The sequence below is a fragment of the Meles meles genome, chromosome 3 (genome assembly GCF_922984935.1).
Source record: "Meles meles chromosome 3, mMelMel3.1 paternal haplotype, whole genome shotgun sequence".
Classification (NCBI taxonomy): domain Eukaryota; kingdom Metazoa; phylum Chordata; class Mammalia; order Carnivora; family Mustelidae; genus Meles; species Meles meles.
Genome location: NC_060068.1, coordinates 178,669,801 through 178,687,239, shown reverse-complemented (window position 1 = coordinate 178,687,239; position 17,439 = coordinate 178,669,801). Strand labels below are relative to the sequence as shown.

The 17,439-nt window shown below is 46.1% G+C and overlaps 1 protein-coding gene across 2 annotated transcripts in view; it reads left to right on the top strand.

Annotated features, from left to right (window-relative positions):
- ADCY2 (adenylate cyclase 2) overlaps positions 1-17,439 on the top strand; it is a 407,413-nt gene that overhangs the window by 201,099 nt on the left and 188,875 nt on the right. For both annotated transcript variants that reach the window (XM_046000686.1, XM_046000685.1), the window contains exon 4: positions 6,401-6,550. In XM_046000686.1, the coding sequence (XP_045856642.1) occupies positions 6,401-6,550 (150 nt within the window). The remainder of the gene's footprint in view (positions 1-6,400; positions 6,551-17,439) is intronic.

Genomic DNA, 17,439 nt, shown 5'->3' with positions numbered 1-17,439 from the left:
TCAACCTTCCGACTCTTTGGACTCGCAAGGACCAAACTGATAATAATTTCTGTGGGTTATTAGCCAAGATACAAAGTTCAGCTAATCATTGATTGGTTGATTAACAAAATGTCAGGTGTTATCATCCAAACATCACTGTACCAACAGGCTGGCTGACAGGAGATAGTGCTGGGACCGGACAGAGACACGCTTTGTCATCTGGCGCTCTCAAAACTGGAGGTGGAGCTCTGCTAACACTGCAGGGAGTGGGGAGAGAAATGTCTGGTAGCCTTGCTCAAAGAAATGGCCTGCAAAATTGGTCACAGTACAAAGGCTACGAGGGGCTCCCTTTGGATGCCAGAGAACTGTGCAATGTGAATTATGGTGGTGGTGGTTCTCTCCTTCCCATATAATGTATTGGTTCTGTCTCCTTTCTTGCTGTGGAGGAGAGGAGCTGAGCCCCAATGCTGCAATTGTTCCATGGGCTTGAAGTCCAAGAGAGACAAGAGATTAAACAGCATGGCAGTCCCCTCCTCGGCACGAAGGGGACTGAGCTATACATCTCGGTGGCGGGAGGCTGGTGTAGTCTTTTCCCACAGAGTTCAGAAAATTGGAAACTCTGTTTTGTCTCTTTTTTCTTATTCTCAACTGTTCATCAAGCCAACCTTATCCCCATCCATTTCAAATCTGTAGACACGGAGCTCAGAAGGACACGTTCGGTAAGTCAGCTTTCCCTTCTCGGGAAGCCGCGTTCTCAATGGCTTGCATTACGGAAGGAACTTTCTACCGAGGTCTTGAGTATCTTCTAGGCTCATCTCTTCCTTGTGGCTTATGATGAGCCGATGGCTCACTTCTGAGATGAGCAAGTGACTCAAACGTCCCCCCAGTTCTATCTCCCTATGATGCTGGACTTGAGCCCCCAAAACACATGAGATCTGTATCCTTCAACCCAAATGTGGCTGCAGAAACAATGGGCTGTGTGCTATTCAGATAATAACAGATAATAACAGAGATAATAACAGATGTAATATAAAAGAGAATAATGACAGTAAGAGTCACAACCAGCCCTACTATCTGTTTCCAGTGGCCATTTCCATAGGACATCAAAGTGCGTCAGATCGCCTCCTGATCTTCAATTCCAGTCTCGAACTCGAGCCCTGTAATGTCCATTGCTCAGGTGCTTGGGCTGCCGTGGTAGAACACCCCCGACTGGGACTCAGACTACAAAATCACAAAAGTGACTTCTCAGTTTTGGAGGCGAGGGCATCCCAGATCAAAGTGCCTGACGAGTCTGGCCCTGGTAAGAGTTCTCCTGGCTTATGAACGGCCCCTTCTCCCTGAGTCTTTACACAGTGGAGAGAGAGGGCTCTGGTCTCCTCCTGTCTTTGTGAAGATGCTAATCCCATCAGGGGAGCCACATCTTCATGACCTCACCTACACCCAAATTTCTCCCATAAACCCCACCTCCAAAACCATCACATTGGAGATGAGGGCTTCCACCTGTGAATGTGGGGGGACTCACACATTCAGTCCAACAGGCTTTGTTTCTGACTCCCCTTCTATTCATTTGCAAGAATTTTGAGTTAGAGAATTCTAACACATGACTTAAGGATCACTGGATGTTATTATCCAAACACAGTATTTCTGGTCTGCACTACATGATAAAAAGCAGAAACCTTCAGGCCAGGGCGTACAGCAAAGTTAATTCTTTGGACATCACAAGGAATGCCAAGGATCTGGCCTTCGGTGTCTTCCCAGCATGCTTGAGAGCTCCATGGAGGGAAGTTCTACCCGATCGTTTTCTCTCCTGAAGCAAGAGCATTGTTTTATTTAAGCCAAATTTGGTGCTTATGAGATGCGGCTAGCTTGCTGAATATTCATTTGCAGTTCTTTTCATAATGTTCTTGTATCTCTTTTATTTTCTTTTGACTTATAATTGGTGTTTTTGCATATTTATGATTTGCTCTGTCTTAAACCAATGACCTATTTCAAATGCTATACTGTCCTTTCTCCTCCAACCCCGTGCTATTAATTCATGGAGAAACCATGTCCTTAAGTGATGCTGCTCCTCTCATTCCCAGGAGCCTGCCCTCGGCACGCGTGTCCATCTGCCATTCTGCGTGGGTGATAGCTTACAGCCCCTATCCTAGGATTCAGAGCAGGAAGACGGAACTCTTTATAAACTCTCAGAGTTGCACGGTTCCTGAGTGGTCATCTAAGCCACATGGTAATTTCTCAATGCTAAAGGACAGTGAACTCACACACTTGAATGTTCTCCTCCTAAGTGAGATAACCCTCAGGTCCTCTGCGTTTGGTCACATGATCTGTTAGAAACGGCTTGACCTCCGTGTTACTTTCCTTTGAACAGACCCAGACGCGGCAGCCTCAGGAGTTGAAAGCTTGGTGGGTGGGTGGTCTCCAAAATGCAGCGACTTAAAATAGCTTCGATGATCAAAGGGCTTTTACAGCACAAGATACAGGTGCTTTATAAAGGAAAGCAAACTATAAGCTTCTTACAGTATAACACATCTCTTCCGAAATTCCCTAAAAGTACCTCCCCCGCGCCCCAGCAGACAGTCAGATCGTGCTGGGTGCACCTGCTGACCCGTGTGGACTGGGGCAGTGTGGGACAGAGCAGGAATAATCCTGGGAGCCCCACCTGCCTGGGGACCTGCCCTCCCTTCACTTTCTAGACTGTTTCTTCGCCTATAAAATCAAATAATAAAACAAGTCCATCCTCCTGGCGGTTCTATCTTCTGGGCTCTTGCGAGAATGAAAAGGTTCAAGGCTTGCTTGGATTGATCAGTTCTGAGGATCTCTGAGCAGTGTGGCTGGCGGACTCCACTTACATGAGGTGCGGGCGGGGAGTGGGGAGAGCCCGGGCCGACCCCTCCTACCACCACGTGGCTCACGCAGATCCCAGATCCTTCAAGGCCTGGTTTGACTCTTCAGGGTAAACTTTCCACTGCTGTTTTCACCCTAAACAATTTGTTTTCTTCCAAGACATCCCGTGGGAGGCCAAGTTCCCTCTCCTGTTTTCTGACAGATGCAAAAGTAGCTAAATGGAGCAACGAGATAAAAGAAGGCATCACGACGGTTTGATGTTATAAAACAAATCCAGTGTAGTTGAAAATGGGGTTTTTCATCCTGTGTTCTGCCTAAAAGTTTTCTAGAAAATAAAATGCTGTGATACTATTTTTGAAAAGAATATTTTAACTGAATCGTTTCTTTGGTGTCCTGGGTTTTATACAAAGTCATGATATGAATGCAGCCTTTTGAAAGAAAGGTAATGTAGGACATCAATCAGATTTGTAGATTTCTGTAGTGATCCTGAAGGCGCCCACCAGATGACCTGGTGACCACACCAGCGACAGGCAGGGGCCCAGGGGGCCTGTGTGACCACGCAAACGGTGGCCTGGGCTGGAGGGGGAGGTGACACACCCCGGTGACAGTCGCTCAGAGATGCAGTGCTGGCGTGCAGCAGGTTCCCCAGCGGCTCCGGGATGGACGGGGGCCGCCTGTTGCTCTTGAGCTCCCTGTGAGTGGGAGAAGTGGCTCCAGGAGAGCAAGGGAAGGGCCTGTCCCTGCACCCTGCCATGGGGGCTCCCAGGGACAGCCCATGGTGTCATCAGGCTCTGTTGCTTACATTTGGTTCTCATTTTGGAGGACTCCACTTTCCTAAAACGTTGACATTTCTGCTTTGAAGGCATTTTTTTAAGGAGAAGAGGAAAAATCTCCCCTAGATAATCACTAAGTTATTATTTCAGCTGTACCTAATAAAGAAAGAGATAGCATTTCCCAATTCTGAGCAGTCTGGTTTGTGTTGGCGTTCCTCGTTGTCTGCATTCTTTGGGGCACCGTCCTTTGAGCAAATCCAGCAGTGACGAGGTTGGGGAAATCTAGCAAAGTAGACGATCATTTTGGAGAAGCAGAGTATGGCGGCGCTGAATTACCAGTGCGCTGGAGGAAAGGGCACTGAGATTGATCCTGTCGGCTAGAGAAGGACTCCGCCCCTGATGGGAGCCCCTGTGCTCACATGATGGGCATTCACAGAGGCAATGGGTGCACGTCCGGCTCCGGGAAGAAGGGGGAGCCCCCCGCAGTTAGAAGTGTTCGGAAATGGCAGTGAAGGCTGCCCCCTGCTCCCACGCTCTGGGTCAGGGCTCACACTCACACACCCAGCAGCAGTGCGCCTGCCGCCCACTCAGGTCACGGGCACGTCGTACAGGCGTGTTATTTATCCCGCAGAGAGATGCATGGCACACACGCGTCATGTAAAACTGCACACGGTGTATGTAAGTCACACACGTAGTGTGCACACAGACATCACACAAACCACACAGCACAGACACAGATCTGTCCCACAGGGCATACCGAGATGTATCAGGGGTACGTATGCATCACATGCATGGGTCACACGTACAGATCACACACACCACACGTGTGACACACACGTACACACATAACACACACGCATGACAAATAGATCCTGTATATAACCACACATATACACATCACATGGGCACATACCACACACACACACACACACACACACACAGCAAGACCCAGAGTTAATATTCGAATTGTCCATTCTATGGGAGGAGGATGAGGTTGCCTAAAAGGACAGTTTCAGGGGCTGCTGTGAGAGCGTGGGTGAGCTGTAGGAGCTCTCTGCGTCCAGGATCTGTGGCTCGATGGACACGTGGAGGGCCCTTCTGGTCTGAACAGCCCTTCCCTTCTTCTGCAGGGAGTGTGTTTATTCCAGAGAGAAGCTCGTCATGTCACGCTTCCCATTTCTAACCCTGTCCTGCTTTACCCTCTGTCCCCAGTTGGGTTTCCAAAGGCTTGAGGAGTTCTGTTTTCCACCCGTGTTGGGAACCTACAGAGAGTGAGACAAAGACATCGGGGGATGGAGAACAGGGTATCACCTTGCTACCATTACAGCTGTCGGGAGATGTGGCTTGGACCTGGGCCCAGGGACAGGACACCGTTCCCCTGAATCACCCCGCCTCCTCCTGCTCCCAGCACAGGGGCGCGTGGGCCCACGGGCTCTGCTGGCTGAGAACAGAAGGGATGAGGGAGGACTGCACTGAGAGGAGCAGAGGCTTGGCTCATGAGGTCAGATCCTCGCAGCCTCTCCAGTCAGACAGTCAGCAGGAGCAGCAAGCTCATGTTAGCGGGAGGTTCTCAGAGAAGAATGCCGAGCTTCTGGAAGCCGATAGAGCCCTATTTGGTGACACATGAGTTCATGTGTTGGAGGGGGCGACGGGGCCCTGGGCATGGCTTTTGACTCCCTGTGTTTTACTAATCGACTCAAGGAAAAGATGAAGCTTGGAGCCAAAGCTTTCTACATCAGGGTGGCCACCGTCCACTGTCGCGGTGGGCCGATGCAAAGAATATTAATAAGGTGTTGGGTAGTATGAATAAAACTAAATTCTTGCACAGCCATAGAAGTGAATGTTATCTAAGCATTCCAAATCCCGTTTGCACAGAATATTTATGAGCTACAAAATACCTGATCAAATATTAAATTTTTAAAAAATCAAAGTAAAACACTGCGTTCAGAATGAATTCGGTCCTTCTGGAACAAGATAGTGGTCTTGGCAAAACAAAGTTTGGCAGCAGTTTTGAGGACGCAGAGGGACATGGCACGGGGACGAGGCCCTATGGACAGCAACGCGGTCTTCCTGGACGGGACTGTTACAGGTTCATTTTAGTTTTTCTTTGTATTCTTTCTATTTTCACCCCAAATTTTTGCGGGCATGAACTTTTATCATCAAAAGAGTAGTGAGTTACATGGTTTGAGAGTCTACCATATTCCTATGTAAATATAAGGTAAGAAGGACTGTCACTCACCAGGCTCCATGAGTACAGCTTTGGTGTGTGAGCAGCCTGGGGCAGTCAGTCACCTGTTACCGAAATCATGCTCTGTGACAACCATAGAATCCCAGTGGCTGTCTGGTTGGCTGTATTCCAGGAGCCTTGCATCTTCTTGGGACCAGTGGGCTAGCCAGAGCATGATCCTGCTGACAAAGCACAGGAGAGCCACCCGGAAGGGCGCCGGCCTGCGAAGCTTACTGCACTCAGTGACTTCACTTACGCTCTTACTTTCTTACTTCAGTTACTTTCTCTCAATCACCCCTGCCCATTGCATTAACCACAGCATGGCTGTGCCCCAAGACAAGGCAGGGACCGCAGAGTCCTCTCTCAAAGGGCGTGGATCCCAGAAGGGGCTCGAATCCCTGAAGACGAGAGCTGTTTCTTTAAAGCAAATAAAGCAAATAAAAACGTGAGTTTGGAGACAAGTGAAATTGACTGCCCGTGGAGACGTCTCTTGTGGGAGCTCATGTGGCTTCTGCGGGTGTTAGGCTCACGAGTTAGCAACGCTCGCCCTCCTGAGCGGCTCTTTCTGTCTTTCTAGATCCTGGCCAACGTGATCATTTTCATCTGTGGGAACCTGGCGGGCGCGTACCACAAACATCTCATGGAGCTCGCCCTGCAGCAGACCTACCAGGACACGTGCAACTGTATCAAGTCTCGAATCAAGCTGGAATTTGAAAAGCGGCAGCAGGTGAGATACATTTTTCCATCGATACTGGGTATGCCGGGTGCTCACCATGGGCCTCGGCAAGAGTCGGAGCCTCTGGTTGTCCGGGCTCGGGGATGGCGTCTGCAGACCCCGACCGAGGGTCCCTAAGATCCCCCACAGGCTGGCACCACACCGCCTGCCACCCCCACGCGGCTGGGGACGTTTCAGTAAGAGTGGGAATTGATAATAATAATAGTAATAATGCCTGGTGCACAGCCTCGCTTCTGCTGACGGCACAGTGCTCTGTGATAGCATTTCCCCAGCTAATGTATGAGCCCCCCTCTGCCCCACAGTGCTTCCCGCGGCACCTGCTGTCCACGTGGTGGGAAGTAAGCAGAGTCGTCCCTGAGGTGGGGTGGCAGCAGTTGGACTGGAAGGTCCAGTAGGGAGCTCATTGCCTTGACGGGGGCTGTCCTGTGCTGACCGGTGTGCACGGAAATGCACAGCAGAGAAACACATGGGTTACGACAGAGCCTTGGGAAAGGGAGAGGAGAAGGACGTGTGGCAGGCAAAGCCACAGTGTCATCAAGGATGGTGGAGAGCAGGGGAAACAAATGTTTTGGAGGGGAAACCATAAATACACAAAGGGCCCTGTCTTAACGTGCTGGACTTCAGGCGATGGCAGGACAGCACATGATGGGCTTTGTTTTTCTTGGGTTTGGGTATCGTCCCCAGGAACTCGGCTCCCATCTCTGAAGGGGACAAGTAGCAGGAGCCTCTGTGAATAACACCCCCCACTCCCCAGAGCATTCATCCCTGGCCCTGCCGTACCAGTCCGTACGGGCATACGGAAGATGCTTCTGTACTATTTGTTAAATTGTTCCGAGTTCGTCCATTCTATAAAATTGCTCCAAATGTATCACAGTAGTGGCAGCGAAAAAGCATCCCTTGAATGTTGATGCTGGACTTTTGTGTATAGACTGAAGAATCATGATCAAGTTCCGTTTTGAAAACAGGGAGTTCAGTTCATTCAACAAGTGAGCGCCTGTCAGGAGTCCAGGCGCTGGAAATATGGCTGTGAATATCGCATTCTCACTGGTATTATTGGCAAATCTCGTAGTTAATTTTTAGAAAGCTTTTTGTGGAGGCGCCTGGGGGGGCTCCGTCGGTTGAGCGTCTGACTCTTGTTGGTTTCGACTCAGTTCATGATCTCAGGGTCGTGAGATCGAGGTCCGCACTGGGCTCTGTGCTTAGTGCAGTCTGTGTAAGCCTCTCTCTCCCTCTGCCCCTCCCTCCCCTGCACTCTCTCTCTCTCTCAAATAAGTAAATCTTTAAAGAAGCAGCATTTTGTGTTACAGCATGTATAGCAAAGGTATTTAGGGATGATGCTTAGTTCTTTGGTTTCTATGCATATCAAACTCGGGATCCAACATGAAGAAGTACAGGCAGTTAACTCGGGACCATTACCCAGTATGTTTCCATTCACCTGTGTTCCAGTAGTATTTTAAATCCGGGTTCTAGAAAATTCCACCGGACTGTTTTCCCTGAAGAGTCCTGATGTTTTAGGATAGATGGTTTCCTTTTTCAAACAGCGACTCTGTCCGGTGGGTCCTGACATATTTAACTTCCTGTTCCATCACCTCCTGAATCTGCTTCAAAATCGCACCAAGGCTGAGGGAACTGACATTCCAAGTAGACAGATGATATAACCTAATATTTATAGCACCCGTTCTGACACCTCAGCTGCACTACCTACTTCCCTGAAGAGTCCTTGAGCAAGCAGGACTGGGTGCCAGCCTTTCACGGTGGCTTCCAAGTAGTCCGGTGGCCACACGGTGACCTCAATAGCTCGGGAATTAGAGCTGTGGCTTCCTGTGTGCCAGAGAATTTGAGGCCATTGTGGGAGTGTTATAAGACATTATAAGGGCATTTACTAGCTTTTTACAGAGGAACCTTTTAAAAAATAAGTGAAAGAGAAGGGACACTGTGAAAGAGAAAGAAGACCTTGTAGTAAAGTTGTTTAATAAAATATAATCTGATACCACAGATGCGCTTTGCTCTTGAAGTTGAGAGTCAGCGCCCAGGGTCGGGTGCCTAGAACGTGGTATTTTTCCTGTTAGGGCTTCGGAAAATGTGTTTCTGGAGTTAGAATGGATGCTCGTACTTTCTTCAGACTGGCTTGTAATTAAGCGGGAACAGAAACTTCTCCTAGTTAATAACATCAGTAAGACACGATCTGATATAAGGACATACGTGAAAATTAGGCAGCGGCAATCTGTGTGTCCTTCACACGGAGGGTCAGCCTCCGAGACAGTGGGTCCTGGTATCGCCACAGACCAAATTATGGTCCAAGGGGCCCACAGGTCACTTCCTGCCCAGCCTTCGCCACACACCATCTTGGCTCCGTCCATAGTCACAATGGCAAATAGCAGTGTCCTTCAGATGCTCCACTCAAGGACAGGGGTGTGTGCTGAGCAAAAGAATTTGCTTCAGCATCTGTTAGGATAAAATAAGAGCCATCCATTTTAGTATTCTACATCGGCCGCTGCCTCAGAGGGAGCTGACGTTCCCAGAGGCTGAGAAGCCGCCATCTTGGGTCGTTCCTGAACCTCTTCCACGGGGTCACTCAACCGACCTTCCTCCTTGAGAGGAAGGTCAATGTCAGGTGAGCCCAGCAGGCCCCACGTTGACCACCCTACTGGGGGCTGTAACAGCTGATGCTGTTGGGAGATATCTAGGAATTCTGAAACCTTTTCAACTCTGCTCCGCTCTTTCCTTTCCTTTCCTCGGATGTTGTGGTATTTCCCCTAGATGCAAATGAGATGAATTTTTAGAGACTAAAAACCATGTTTGAATAAAGTGACTGTTTGTGCTGTGAGATTTGGGGAGAGGAGGGAATGAAAAATGTTCACAGAATTTTTCTCAAGAGTTATATTCTTCCCCTGAAAATGCTGTCACGTAGAAACACTAAAAACTATGATTTTTTTTTTTTTTTTATACCAGGTGGGAGATGTAATGCGTTAGCATGAAGGCCACCATTGGGGCTGGAAGGTATCTTCTCGGGGAGTTTTGATTCTTGTGTTAAGTTTCAGTCCTGCCAGAAAACCCACAGCCGTGTCTTGAGCACAGTGTCAGCGCGATACAAGGCTCTTTATCAAGGCGGAGAAAACAAGCGAGCGTTTCTCCCCGGAGTATGTAATAGACTCTCCAGAATTGATGGGAGCTGGATTCAGAGCAAAACAAGAACTTTCTCTCCTAACCACAGGGGCAGTGGAAATAAATTTGCCTCTGTAGTTGTAAAAACTGGATTTGCTTTTTTAATGGAAAGAAAACAAACCCTCTTGCATGTATATGTTGTCTTTGTTTTAAAGTAATGTGATCAGAGCATTTTTACATGGTCTTCCTTCATCTGCAACCGTGATATAGATTGAGTATGACGCAGAATGCCTTCCAATAGAAAGAAAGCGCCAATCAAGCAAGACACAGACAGCGCCCTGGTAATCCAGGGTGGAGGGACGGTGCAGGGAGGGTGGTGGTGGTTACTGAGTCAGTAGGCTTCCTGGCTCTCCTTGAGGACTAATTGCTTTTCCTCTGTGCAGACTTTGGTGGAAAAAGTAACTGGTCCTTTTGTGTTCGTGGTTGGGTAGATAATGCACACGTGTTCATCCTAGCCTGACAGCGGGTCACGTGAGGGCGTTGCTGATCACATGACATAAGTCATTGAGGATGCCAGGAAAAGTGTTGTTGAAGTGGTTTTTGATTTGGGCTGCTATATTTCGTCTGTTTTCCTGAGAGAAAGGAGAAAAGAAGGAACTAATTTTTTTTGAGTCTTTCTACTGCACCAGGTAGTCTCTTTAGTACTTTACATATATTGTATCCACTTCCTGTTGCTGCTGTAACAAATGATCACACACGAAATGGCTTAAAACAGAACAGATTTATTCTCATCCTTGGAAGTTAGAAGTCCAAAATCAGTCATGAGCTAAAGTCAAAGTATTGGCAGGGCTGGCTCCTTTCAGAGGCTTTGAGGGAGAATCCGTTTCCTTGCCCCGTCAAGGTGCCGGAGCCTGCCCATCTTCCATTTTCAAATTCAGCAGCATAGAATCTTCTAGTCTCCCTCTCCTCTCCTCTCCGTCTTTCTCTATCCCATCTGATTCTCAGTTGTGCTTTCTTCCCTCTGTCTGCCTCTACTTCTACTGCTTCCCTCCGTAAGTATAACCCAAGGCACTCTCCCCATCTCGAGGTCCTTAATTTAATCACATCTGCCACATTCTTGTTTGCCGTGTAAGGTGACATAATTTTGGGTTCCAGGGACTAGGATGGGGTCTCTTCTCCAAGCCATTATCTTTTTTTATTTCTGGATGAACTTGATGACCGAAGTCCTTTTTCCTATGTCAGCCAGATAAAGGAACTGTCCAAATGTCCAAATTACCTACAGAAGACGACTCAGCTAGTAAGGGGGGCTTTTTCTGCCTTTCAAGTTGGTTCGTGGCAGGTTTTTTGGAGTGATCTCTGAGCATAAGTTAGCTGGAGATTTTCCCAGGTATGAAGGACTTTTGTTTCATTAACTGTGTTATTTATCGTTACTGGTGACACAGGAAAGCATATGACGCGACCAGATGTGATCTGATCATTAGGTGCAGTGCCATCGCGACAAGCAGAGTGTCATCTGTAGGATGTCAGGGATGTCGGAAGTTCTGCAGGAGCTCACTCACACGTGGAGCCACTGCGTGGACTCTGTCCGTGACTTTATTGCCACGCTGTGGTGCAGGGGCCGAGAGGAGGGTGCACCCTGGGGGCTGACCACCTGACCTGACGTGGGTGTTGTTCTCTTTCCCTGTGTCATTGGTCCAATTTCTTAACTTCTGAGTTTCTCTGATGGAGCTTGTTCTTGATCCCCTGCCTGGTTCAAGATACAGTTCCTGCCTCCCGTTCAGACAGTGCTCAGTGGCTGGTCTGGACACTGTACACTGATGGCCTCAGAGCTCGCATTCAACCACGGAAGTCCGCGGCCACCCTGGCCAGGCCATGGGGCTCGAGGGGGCTGGAGGGAGGGTTTCCCATGGCCAGGCTGTCCCCAGAGTTCCTGCCCCAGTGGGCTTCATTCTTCCTTGCTGCGAACAGATGGAACAGAGAAATGTTTTGCTTTGTCTGCCTAGCTGGTGGATAATTGTCCCCAACACTCTTTCTACTCGCATTATCTCCCCAAGTTCAAGAGTTTTCCTTTTTGCCCACGGAACGGATGGGGTGAGGCAATCCTGGCCGCTCATGTTGCTGGACTCATTGCAGCCCCCAGTTCCGTCATCTCAGTAGGAGCTGGTAGGTCTGGTCGGAGCTGCGGCATCTCAACAGCATTGCTTCTCCAGGAAAGCAAAGTGGGCATCAAGAGCCCAATAAGAGGTCCAGCCAGTGAGACTTTCTCAGTGCCGCTCCTGAAGAATTCGAGCAGGAAACATTATAAATGTTACCCAAGACCTTTGGGTGGGGCGTTGCCTCCCGTCGGGGTAACAGAACATGGAAACTCACAACATCGTGCCCTACATGCAGTTTGGTTCTGGTGTGCGGGCTCGGGCTCAGGGTCTTGCATCATCAAAGATTATTAACCACGCTTTCCTCCCAGCCAGTGGAATATGTTATTCTGTGAGCCCACTTTTTTTCTAGTTTATTAAATCGTCACCTGGACAGCTTTTATCTGGTAGCCCTTCCCCGATGAAGTCATAGCTTACATTGTTCTTGGTCCCCACTTTCTTCCATTGTACTAAGTGACAGATGACATCATTTCCTGTCTCGTTGGAGTGGCCACACTTGCGTAAAGTTTGATCACCACCTCATCCTCAGCACATGTTAGTGAAAGGTTGAACCACTCTTACCTTTTGCTTCAGAGTTGAAAAAAACGAAGCGTCATGGTTTGATGAAAGGTCTACCTTCAAAGTGTTTGCCATCTGAGTCCATCAGATGGAAGTTCAAGAACGGTTGTCATGGTTTGCACCATGTTGTCTCATACTGGTGACTTAAATTCTCGGGATGCTCGTATGTTATGCCTCATTGAGAAATTCCAGGGCAAGGTATTTCCAGATGCTGCATTTTACCATGACTCTTTGATCAGTTTCCTTCAAATGAGGAATGAAAATCAATTCCAGAAAAAATACATTAATAAGACTGAAGTATTTTTGGATACGTCCTTCCATTAGAATGCTTGAAATCAGTACATATTTCCTAAGATTGCAATGAGGGCCATGTTGTGAATGTGTACTTGGCTCCTTTAAAGAGAAACCAACAATCACAGATCCACGACCAAAGAGGAAGGATTCCCAGGACTCACTGTCAAATGCGCATGCCTAATGCAGAGCAGCACCATGGGAGATTAGTAATAGCAGCTCACGAAAAGAGCACTAATGACTATCTGTGCATCCTGTAACAAGTTAGACATTCTGCTCTGCAGGAAAAAAAATAAAATAGGGTTACAACAATCAAGCAGAGAGTCTTCTAATGAATTAAATATATGCAAATGTCTTTTTATATCATGACAGTAGAAAAGCTAAATGGTCTTCCATCTTTTTGTGTCTTCTTCAATTTCTTTCATGAGTGTTCTGTAGTTCCTCGAGTACAGATCCATTACCTCTTTGGTTAGGTTTATTCCCAGGTATCTTATGGTTCTTGGTGCTATAGTAAATGGAATCGATTCTCTAATTTCCCTTTCTGTATTTTCATTGTTAGTGTATAAGAAAGCCACTGATTTCTGTACATTGACTTTGTATCCTGCCACGTTACTGAATTGCTGTATGAGTTCTAGTAGTTTGGGGGTGGAGTCTTTGGGGCTTTCCATATAAAGAATCGTGTCATCTGCAAAGAGAGAGAATTTGACTTCTTCATTGCCAATTTGGATACATTTTATTTCTCTTTGTTGTCTGATTGCTGTTGCTAGGACTTCTAATACTATGTTGAACAAGAGTGGTGAGAGTGGGCAATCTATACTTTTAATGCCATTCCGATCAAAATTCCACCGGTATTTTTCAAAGAGCTGGAGCAAATAACCTTAAAATTTGTATGGAATCGGAAGAGACCCCCAATTGCTAAGGAAATGTTGAAAAACAAAAATAAAACTGGCGGCATCACGTTACCTGATTTCAACTTTACTACAAAGCTGTGATCAACAAGACAGCATGGTATTGGCATAAAAACAGACACATAGACCACTGGAACAGAGTAGAGAGCCCAGATATGGACCCTCAACTCTATGGTCAAATAATCTTTGACAAAGCAGGAAAAAATGTACAGTTGAAAAAAGACAGTCTCTTTAATAAATGGTGCTGGGGAAACTGGACAGCGATATGTAGAAGAATGAAACTCGACCATTCTCTTACACCGTACACAAAGATCAACTCAAAATGGATAAAAGATGTCAACATGAGACAGGAATCCATCAGAATCCAATAACCTCTTCGATATCAGCCACAGCAACTTCTTTCAAGATATGTCTCCAAAGGCAAAGGAAACAAAAGCAAAAATGAACTTTTGGGACTTCATCAAGATCAAAAACTTCTGCACAGCAAAGGGAACAGTCAACAAAACAAAGAGGCAACCCACGGAATCGGAGAAGATATTTGCAAATGACAGTACAGACAAAAGGTTGTTATCCAGGACCTATAAAGAACTTCATAAACTCAACACACACAAAACGGATAATCATATCAAAAAATGGGCAGAAGATATGAACAGACACTTCTCCAATGAAGACATACAAATGGCTAACAGACACATGAAAAAATGTTCATCATCACTAGCCATCAGGGAGATTCAAATTAAAACCACATTGAGACACCACCTTACACCAGTTAGAATGGCCAAAATTAGCAAGACAAGAAACAACGTGTGTTGGAGAGGATGTGGAGAAAGGGGAACTCTCTTACACTGTTGGTGGGAATGCAAGTTGGTGCAGCCACTTTGGAGAACAGTGTGGAGATTCCTCAAGAAATTAAAAATAGAGCTTCCCTATGACCCTGCAGTTGCACTGCTGGGTATTTACCCCAAAGATACAGATGTAATGAAAAGAAGGGCCATCTGTACCCCAATGTTTATAGCAGCAATGGCCACAGTCGCCAAACTGTGGAAAGAACCAAGATGCCCTTCAATGGACGCATAGATAAGGAGGATGTGGTCCATATACACTATGGAGTATTATGCCTCCATCAGAAAGGATGAATACCCAACTTTTGTAGCAACATGGATGGGACTGGATGGGATTATGCTGGGTGAAATAAGTCAAGCAGAGAGAGTCAAGTATCATATGGTTTCACTTATTTGTGGAGCATAACAAATAACATGGAGGACATTGGGAGATGGAGAGGAGACGGGAGTTGAGGGAAATGGAAGGGGAGGTGAATGATGAGAGACTATGGACTCTGAAAAACAACCAGAGGGTTTTGAAGGGGGGGAGGGTGGGAGGTTGGGGAACCAGGTGGTGGGTAATAGGGAGGGCATGTGTTGCATGGAGCACTGGGTGTGGTGCAAAAACAATGAATTCTCTTATGCTGAAAAGAAATGAAAAGAAATAAAGTTACAACAGTGAAGCATTAAAAAAAAAGAAAAAAAAGAAAGCTATATGGTAAAATAAAACTCTGCAAGTTTCCTTTATGTTAGAAACTTGAGCAAAATTCCCATCTAACATTTATGGTAAGCAACTCACCTGTGTTATTGGAGAAACACCTGGGAAACAGTTTTGTTGCTGTAGCTTATCCTGAGCTAATCTATGCTGATAACATAAAAAAAAGCACAGAAAACAGAAGTTGCGCCCTAAGGAGAGCATCTGGTTTTGGTATTTTTGGCCTCTGGGAATTTTTAGTGTTTCATGGAGACCGCCTACTTTTTATACCCGTGATGCAATATTTTGATGCTGCAAGATTGTATAATAGGCAAAGGATAATGTAGTCGAAAGATTCAAGAAAGCTCGACATCACTTGCTATGAGAAAAATAAACCCAATAGAAAGGAATTCCAAAATCAGTCCTTCTGCTTGCGTCATCCATTCTTCTGGTTTTTATCATATGTGGAAGAAAATGTATGTTCACTCCAAAATCAAAGGCAAAGTGTCAAGTCTTCTATGATATTTTTTTTCTTGCAGATGAAACCACAGATGGGCCACTTAACTGTTAATAGGGGAAAAGCACTTTATACTTACCAACATGGGACTTTCAAGTGTTAACGTTATTGAACCTGTTTAATAATTTATTACCATGAGCGCAGTCATGGATAAAAACACTTCACGTGGCATTAGCATTGTACTTACTGAATTGAGGCACCCGCTGAGGTTTATACTGAATTAAAAATTAGGACTTAACGAGTTTTAGAATTTTGTTAATTGTGTATATGTTTCCAAAAAGTGTTAATCTTTGGATTTTTTGTTTGTTTGTATTAGGTTGTCTGAGTGTCCTCAAAGGTTTAGGAAATTTTGTTCTAGGGCTTTTGTCAGCCCTAGAACAAATATATTAGGGACCATTTAATATATGTAAGTTGCTGGATATGAAAATTCCTCCCAGAGACCTCTGTTTTCCATAAAGGTGAAAATATGTACAATTATCCGAAAATCTCGGGAATGAAACAGGAGGAACATTTGAGGTCATGACGTGCACAGAAAGGTGTGCATAAACTGTTAAGTTAAAATATGGGTTTTATGTATATACTTCCCTTGAATACAGAATTATTGTGACTGGAAGGCATAGATCTATCTGTCAATGCTCCTACTTCACAGTTTTATCTTTGATTATGTGTTATGTGCCAAGAGATTAACTCCAGGGAATAGAATAATACCTAAAGCTTAAGGTTCCTGTTCTCTTCGGGCTTAAACTGCAATGACAGGAGACAAACTATAACTTACTAAATGCATGTATTTGATTAGAAGATACAGTGAGTTCAGGTGACAGGCATAATGGGCAAGGTGGAGTGGTGCATTGGAGAAGCCATCAGGGAAGGTCCTCTGGGTGGTGACAGTTGAGCTGAAATGGGTATTACAGTAGGATGTAGCCCTTTGATAACCTGATGAAAGTTCTGTAACAGGGGGAAGCCCCGCAGAGGGCTCGAGTTAAGAACGAGATTGTCTCATTTGAGGAACATAAAGTTCAGTGGGACCATTGGGTCCTAGAAGAGAATTGGAGAGGGAGACGGGAGGCAGAGCACACACTGAGCCTTACAAGGTATGCTAAGGACTTGGAATTTTGTTATACACAAGGGTGGGAAGGCACTGAAGGGTTTAAGTGAGGTGGGTCAATGGACTGATAACATTCTTAAAGGATCTCTCTGAGTGCGGGTGGAGAATGGAGTGGAGGAGGAAGGGGCTTTAGCAGAGAGACAAGCTTTGACAGCAATCCAGACTAAAAGAAGCCTTTGGTCAGAGTGGACAGATGCAGGGCATATTTTGAAATTAAATGGGTAGGAATTGCTGTTGAGTTGGATGAGAGAAAGATAAAATAATCAAGAAGATTTCAGAAGCTTTGAATTTGAGCAACTGGGTAATAGCTGGTGTGTTACTTAGATGTCAAAGTCTTTGGGAACAATATTCATTGGAGGTAGGGTGGTGTAGAAATCAAGAGTGGAGTATTGAATAGTTAATTCTGAGATTCCTATTATGTGTCCAAAGGGAGATGCCAAGCTGTAGTTTTAAGTAAGATCCCAATCTAAAAATGTCAATTTGGAGGTCATCAACATATAGTTGGTATTTAAAGGACTATATGGGATCCTCTAGGGAGAGAATATGATCAGAAAATATGGAAATGGCCGAGGGCCAAGATGCAAAATGCACCAACGTTAGAGAAAAGGACAGAAGGAGTACAGTCAGCCAAAGTCACTGAGAAAGATCACTTGTATAGGAGAGAGGCCAGAGAAGCCAAGAGAGAAAGTTTAGGGGGACAGTGGTCAACGTAGTCAAGTGCTGAAAGA